The sequence below is a fragment of the Aptenodytes patagonicus genome, chromosome W (assembly GCF_965638725.1).
Source record: "Aptenodytes patagonicus chromosome W, bAptPat1.pri.cur, whole genome shotgun sequence".
Lineage (NCBI taxonomy): Eukaryota > Metazoa > Chordata > Aves > Sphenisciformes > Spheniscidae > Aptenodytes > Aptenodytes patagonicus.
In genome coordinates this window covers 30,588,330-30,596,292 of record NC_134981.1, presented here as the reverse complement: position 1 = coordinate 30,596,292, position 7,963 = coordinate 30,588,330, and the positions used below count along the sequence as shown (strand labels likewise).

The 7,963-nt window shown below is 37.3% G+C and overlaps 1 protein-coding gene across 1 annotated transcript in view; it reads right to left on the bottom strand.

Annotated features, from left to right (window-relative positions):
• Positions 1-3,850: 3,850 nt before the first annotated feature.
• Positions 3,851-7,963, bottom strand: part of LOC143172226 (prolactin receptor-like) — an 80,845-nt gene continuing 76,732 nt past the window's right edge. Inside the window, 5 exon segments of the mRNA XM_076361459.1 lie at positions 3,851-4,298; positions 4,300-4,724; positions 4,726-4,875; positions 6,099-6,168; positions 7,127-7,226. Of these exon segments, the coding sequence (XP_076217574.1) occupies positions 3,851-4,298; positions 4,300-4,724; positions 4,726-4,875; positions 6,099-6,168; positions 7,127-7,226 (1,193 nt within the window).

Below are 7,963 nucleotides of genomic sequence, written 5' to 3'. Positions count from 1 at the left end.
GAAATTGTACATCAAATATGTCTTTGCTAAAGAAAAAAGTCTAATTAGAAAATTTAAGGTAATGAGTCATATTTGTCAATACTGAACAAAAACTGTTAATAAAATTATTCTGAATCCAAAGGAAAGGTAATTAATTAAAAAAAATATATACAATTTTATGACTTTTATAAAATTAATTACTTCTGAAGAGCCTTTATGCTTCCTTTTAGGGCTTTTATGCTACTAAAAGGTAATTCACACTTTAAGTGACACATGCATAGATTTGACATTGAAAACATCATTCAAACTTTTCAAATAATTATTCCAAGTGAGAAATTTAACTAATGGTGCAAGAGCTAGAGAGCTAATCCTTGCTCCTGGGGTAAATTCTGTTACATACTTCATCCCTCTGTATATCAAAGGAGCTGTCAAGAGCCTGCTATTCCCCACTGGTGTGTCATAACTTTACAACAATCTACTGTGTACAACTGCTACAAAATCTCATCTATTTCCTAATAAAAAGCTATTCCTTAAAGAGCTGCAAGGAAAAATATTGTTGCAAACAGAAAGAATTAAATATTTGAACATCCAAAGGCCTGCACGCTTAGCTGAAGGTTATTCTGATTTTACAGAACAATAGTTTATTCTCTTTTTAATGTACTTTCAGATGTTAAAGGCCACTTTCAGAAGGTGTTACTCCGACCTTGGGAGTAACAAGGTGTTTTGGAAAATAAAAGCACATCCAAAGGAAAAATAATCAACCTGCACATTTGTTCAGCTTAAAGAATGAAGTATGTTTATGAAAAATGTGTTCAAATTATATTTACCTAGCAAATCCCTCAAAAAGCTTAGCTACTTCAGAGCAACCAGAAAATGCACCTTTTCCACTCTGGCTGAATTTCCCTTTTCACGGAAAGCCACGATGATTTGGCATCATGAGACATTCATCGGCAAAGGTGGGAGAGAATCTACACCTCACAATGTAATTTAGGCTACAGCTATTTTGCAGTTTCATTACCAATTTATGGCAAAGCATAGAAATTCTTCCACTCAGTTCTCTCTCTGTGTGGATTACTGGAGGTACACATATACTTACAGTTAGGCAAGATGAATCATACACTTAAAATCTGCTAAAAGTTGTGTCTGTCTGCCTCTGGTCCAAAGTATGGTATGACAGCAACAGCCTGCTGCTACCACCTTATCCTGTGCTTTCTTTGGTTTATAACATCTGTGTAGCCACCTGTGTATTACCCTAAGAAATCCACTACATAAGGAAAATCTTTAGGCTGTGGCTTGATAAGATTCTGTAGCCTCTATGCATCAACAGATGCATCACGAAAGGCCTGCAGCAGCATGTCCTTATGCATGGTGTTAGGAGTAGAAAACAACTGCTTGGCTCAGATATGGCTATCTGTGTAAAGAAAGAGACTGTCTGATCCGGATCAGCTTTGTCAGATTCAGTCAGAAAACTGAAGTGTAAATGAAGCACTGTCAGAAAGAGCATGTTATCAGCTTACATACACGCACACACACAAATTGCTGCCCTGCAAAACATTCCAGTTTTGACTGATAACTTGATAGTTTCTTTGCAGTACTTTTAACATCTCGAGAAAATCTGTAAGATATACTACAAATGCTACAGTAAAATTGTCCTGTTACCTGTAACTAAACAAAATGTTATGCTTGGCTGCTTTCTGGAGTAGCCACTTCACATCTTCAAGTGTTAAATTAAGTGGCTGAATTAAGAATCTAAGATACCTCCCCACACATTCATCAGAGCATCCAGACTGCTCTGATCAACCTCTAGAAGTGGGCAGTACATTGCCTGTATAGAGGCCACAGGCTCTAAATTTGATGCCTAAAGTAAATGGTACAGTATACACTAACACATATGTTTATAGACACACAGATAATTAGTTAAATTCTAAAGTCCTGCCAGCAAAAGGGCTAGATAGTTCGACTGATGTGTACTTGATCAGTTCCATGGCATGAAGATACAAGGTGAGAATCTGATTTGCCAAATCAGATGTGGCCTTCTGGGACCTTCAAAATCTGAAAGTCTCTTTTGGCTGGCTCTGCAGCAGGTTACCTGATACTGCAGGAAGGCTGGCTCAGTGTATAAAATCATGAAAAGCTGGAGAAATGTAAAGCTGTTCAGGAAGGACAAGAATAGAAGAGAGCTCATCTATAGTAAATACATTTTCCCTCACATGTACAGTACAATTTTCCTTACCTTATGTTTCCAATTTCCCCTGAAGCTAGTGGTATTGGCTAAATGCTTGACCCAGTTCTAATCAGTCATCACTTGGTCATACTTTCCTGGAGTAAATTAAACTTTTGTTTCAAGAAGGGCGGGCCACAGTAAGTTCACAGCCATTCCAGTATGATTTTGATTCTGCCTTTGGTTATGTGGGATTATGAGGAATCCTCACTGTTCCCACTGCTGTTCTGGGGGGTAGCTGTCCAGCCCAAGTACATGGACTCCTTTCCTCATTCCCATCACTATTTCAGCAGAGTGCTGACTCAGACTTTATGCCTTGTATCTCTGACTTTGGAGGCTGGATTCCAAAATTAATTTTGATAAGTTCATTATGAAAAATCTGACTTCAGACTTTCCTTGCAGGCTCAGAGAAAAGTGAAGACAATGTCTAAGGATGCAGGAGAACACCATTCCATTCATGATTGGCATCAGAGTACAAATTCAGTGGGAAAGAAGCTTTGCTCTCAAAACCTAGATTCTATTTTAATTTTATAATAACAGCTGGTAAAAAATATGTGAAATAAATAATTTACAATTCAAATAGTAATACATCTGCAATATATTAGAAATATAGTTTAAAAATTACTTTACTTCATATTCTTAATTAGTATAAAGTTTAATTTTATGCTTTGTAAAGAAATGGTAGCTTTACTTGTTACCTCTGTCTCAGCAGAAAGAAACAAAAGTTCCTAAGTAGCTAAATAACATTGGGAAATTAAAAAATATTTTATTTTGCTTTTTTTTTTTAATAGAAAAATAGCCTTTAAAAATACATTGTTAAACATATGGGCTTGTACTAAAGTAGAATTGTATATTATATACAGTAAGGAAGTATATCAAATAGTGTCCTGCTATTTTCTTCATGTTTGGTTTGATTGGACTAGGATATGAATGGGATGCAAAGTTTTCTGTCACATTGAAACAAAGCAAAAATATATTTAGAATAATTTGTTATTTTACTGTAATTAGTTGAATATATTCTCTTTTATATATGATCTTTCATATATGAGCTCCTTTTTCTTAAGGATTGAGAAAAAATATAAAGAAAACTTTATCTAGTGTCAGAAAGCATTCAGAAAAAATACATTGTAGATTGGAATGTTAATGTATAATGATTTATCAGATTTAGGAACTGCTCAGATCACTGTGGTACACTGACTGACCCATAACAATTTTCATATTTGTTGAATCTGCAATATTCCCTCAGGTTTAATCAACTAATAGATCTGCAAAGCTGAATAATTAGTTTACAATGTATTTTTCATGGCATATAACATCCATTTACTCATTTCCCTGTGTCAGAAACATGTTAATGATCCAAGGTTTACTTCCATGATTATTACCTCAATCCAGAGTTTATTTTATTCTCCGTATAATACACATAGGAGGCTAGGCTTTTTTAAGGAGTTATTTGCTATGCAGTTTTGTTTTACTGTACGCAACTACTAACAAATTTGATATGTAAATCACAGACTTGTCAGCTAGGAAAAGGTGTAAGCTACAACTATGATGCAGCAGCATAATCGTAAACCACAAATCTTTGCATCATTATACTGATTGTATTTGACTCATTCTGTAGCATTACCCGATGAAGAGTGATCAAACTTTTAGTTATTTAAAGGAGGGCATAAAGGAAGATGGGTCCATGTACTCTGATCCACTGGTCTCTCTTTTGCACTCGCTTGGAGCTGTCAGACAGTAGCTCATATTTTTCTCAGTTTGACCTTGCTGAAGGTTCTGAGACGTTTCCTTTGCAGGTTCTTGAGACACAGATGTGTGCTGGATGCATGAATCTGGCATTAATACTAGAATATTATGGTCCACAACTGTTGAGACCTTGGTATATTCTTTGCTGGTTCCTGGAACAGTGTATTTTTCAGTCTTTCCACTATTTTCTTTATGTTTCAGTAATACTGCTGGCTCCTCATCTTGTCTGACTTTGTGAACTTCTACGTAATCCATTAGTTTAGGATTCAAAAAAGGTGACTTGTCATTAGGTATGTTTTATTTGACCTGCACTGTGGTTTGGTCAGTTTTGGAATGCAAATTCTCCATCTCTCTGCTTTTCCATGTTGTCATGGACAGTTTCAATGATAGAGTATTGTGACTGATGCTTTTCTTCATTTTCCACCAAAACTGGTGCAATGTTCACATTTGTGGTACTCCATGTTATCTTATGTGCATCTACAGTACTGTGGTAGGCAAACATAGGAGGCTGATTATTAGGTAACTGAGCTGCAGGCCATGTGGACGATTTTGTACTCTCACTGTTAAAAAGGAGTGTTTTCTGTTCTGAGGCTATACGCTGAGTTTCCCAGCTCCTTTTTCTTCCTTTATTTTCTTGAACATCTCTTACATCTTGTGTTTGAAGTGTTGATGGAAGGGCGTGGGACTCCCTGCACTTCTCAGAAAGCAGAGAAGGGCTATCACAGCTCCCTCGTCCTGAGTCACTGTCTGTTTCCTTGGATGTAATTTTTGCATTTTTTACTGGGATGACCATTGTCATGGCTTGGCATGAGTTGCTGATCCTCACTGTCCTCTACCTCCAGATATTCTATCAATAGTTCCTCACAGTCTGATGTTGGAGGGAAACCATGGCAACCAAGAGCACTCAATAATTCTTCAGATTTTCCTGTCTAAGGGCTGTCGTGGTTTAACCTCAGCCGGCAACTAAGCACCACACAGCCACTCGCTCACTCCCCCTTGGTGGGATGGGGGAGAGAATCAGAAGGGTAAAAGTGAGAAAACATGTGGGTTGAGTTAAAGACAGTTTAATAGGTAAAGCAAAAGCCACGCATGCAAGCAAAGCAAAACAAGGAATTCATTCACTACTTCCCATCGGCAGGCAGGTGTTCAGCCATCTCCAGGAAAGCAGGGCTCCATCACGCGTAACGGTTACTTGGGAAGACAAACGCCATCACTCCAAACATCCCCCCCTTCCTTCTTCTTCCCCCAGCTCTATATACTGAGCATGACATCACATGGTATGGAATATGCCTTTGGCCAGTTGGGGTCAGCTGTCCTGGCTGTGCCCCCTCCCAGCTTCTTGTGCACCTCCAGCCTTCTCAGTCGGTAGAGCATGGGAAGCTAAAAAGTCCTTGACTAGTGTAAGCACTACCTAGCAACAACTAAAACATCGGTGTGTTATCAACATTGTTCTCACCCTAAATCCAAAACACAGCACTGTACCAGCTACTAGGAAGGAAATTAACTCTATCCCTGCTGAAACCAGGACAGGGCATAATAAATAAGATATTTTTTCACTGTTAACCTTAGGGTTTATCTGATTGGAACAACCTACATATTTAATATGCAAATACTTTAATAGTTATATCACTAGACCTAAACTGAATTTCTACTGCTGCAGAAAATAGTGAAAGAACAGCAGAACATTTCTCAAGTTCCCTAGTGGGGAGAGACAATCCCAGAATTCATGTTTCTAAAATGGGAGGACTAGGGAGCTTCTGGCAGGTAAGGGTCTCATGGGTTTAGCAAGAAGGAAATGGAGGAGAATGATAGAGCAGCCATGTCCTGTCTCCTCAGCATGGCGAGAGACCGTGGAGAGCAACTTCTGTAAGAACTACCAGGAAGATCACGCAGGCATTGGCTCTTGTGGTGTCCCAGGGAACAGCTGTGGTTACGAACCCTGTTCTCAAATGCCCTCCTACTACTAGTGCAAGGCAAGACTCTGTCTCACACATACCTTCCACATGATCAACCTGAAAGTGTTGCTTATTTTTAACATTGATTAAATTAATTGAAGCTGTTCTATACTTTATTATGGTAATAGTTTTTGCTAGTATATAATTTGGAAAAGTAAGTAATGGTGAATTCTTTTGTTGTTATCAGTGGTATTCACCTCTAACAGATGTGCATCTATGCCTTTTATCTTCGGTCCCAGAACAGGTGGTAGGATAAAGGCTATCATTCTAAAAAAACCCAGAACAAACACAGAAGGTATAAGTACAGGCCTTATCTCTCTCTTTGTTCTCCCACTTCCTCAGAATGTGACTGATGTTTTAAACGCTTCTCCCATATCTGATACCTCCCTGTTGGACCTCTGTTTCCTGTCTACCTCTCAAGCCAGGTAATTTATAAATCCAGTTATAGTTCATAAGTTATCCTTAGATGTATTTATAAGAAAGAGAACAGTACAAAAGTTATTCAACTGGAAAAGTAACAATGCTAATGTCCTTTTATTGTCCTTTGTCCCTTAACCTCCAGTTCTCTGATATCACTGTAACTTCATCACTGGCCAGGAAACAGCTATGTGGGGCACAGTTCAGGAGGACTAGTGGGCCTGTATGTACATACTTGACTGTCAGTTGACTACTACTAAACAGAATTTATGATGAATGACTTCTGATGGCTTTTCCAACAACAGTTTCTATCTCTTTCCTCTACTCAGCCAGTATTTTTTGCAAGACTTGTACAAAAGTGATAATCTTTGCGACACCTTTCTCTTTCAGATTTGACTGAAATTAGCCAGTGAATTAATACATTATTTGGGGAATTGACAGACAGGTGGGCAGAAAGACAACCTCATAATATAACCTTGTTTCCTTTAGGAAATTAGGCCAAAACCAAAAGGCATGTCTTCTACAGAAGCAGGGATACTCCAAATGATGTTTGCTGAATACTTACACGGCTAACCGGGATGGTCAGATCTAATAGAGACATGTCTTTACCAATCGAGAATTTAGCCTGGTTTCCCTAAAGAACAGAAATACCTCTTTATCAGTTGTGAATTTAAAGTCAAATACCTGTAACTTATAGTTTATAAGAGAACACAAAACCTATAGGAAATTATATCAAATGTTAGAAGCCTATTTTTGAAAAGTTTGCTGAGATTTTCAACTCCATACAGTTGTGAAATTGGTGACTTACCTGTACTCTCTCAAAACCATTGTCCAGCTCATGATTAAATATATAAGAGATGACAAGACACCCACAACGATCCACACAATCATATCTTTTAGTCTAAAGTCTAGGAAACAAACAGAATCATTTAAGGACACACATTTGGCATATGCATAGTCAGTATGCAAAAAAAAGTCTCAAATTACTTTTATTTTAAAAATTGGTCTAAACTGCCAAATTTGGTATTGAATCTAGAGGCCTTTACTAGCATAGATTTATCTCAATAATCATTGTAATATCTGATAATAAATATACTTTTTATTAATGGCACTGTGCAGGAAATAAACTCTCTTGGAAAAAGGATATAAAAATGTATGAAGAGGGAAATTTTGTCACAGCCAGTTATAGAAATTGGGTTCAAATCCACTTATGCCAATACTGTAGTCATTTCATTATCAAATACATATCATATAATTAATTAAATGGTGGGTTAAATGATCTAGGACTAGATTTTTTAAGGATTTCTATTGTAACATGACACTTTTTACATTGAGGTGTTTATTTCAAATTCATTCCAGATAAAGAGTAATGAAGAGCTGTTACTGTCTGAAGGCAGTCACTCTTTGTTGTCTATGTAGCAGTTTTAGTGCAGTTACCGGTATTCTTTTAATTAAAAATTACCATCATGAGAACAAATGAGGCAATAAACAGAAAGGACATGGTTTAAATAAGTAAGGAAATTGATTCACCTTCTTAACTCTGAAAAGTAATGAAGGGGAAAGCTAATTGAGTATGGTGCAGGGAAGCTGAGAATTCAGTTACCTTAGCAATGATGTTCTTACCTGTCCTAGGGAAACTGTGGGA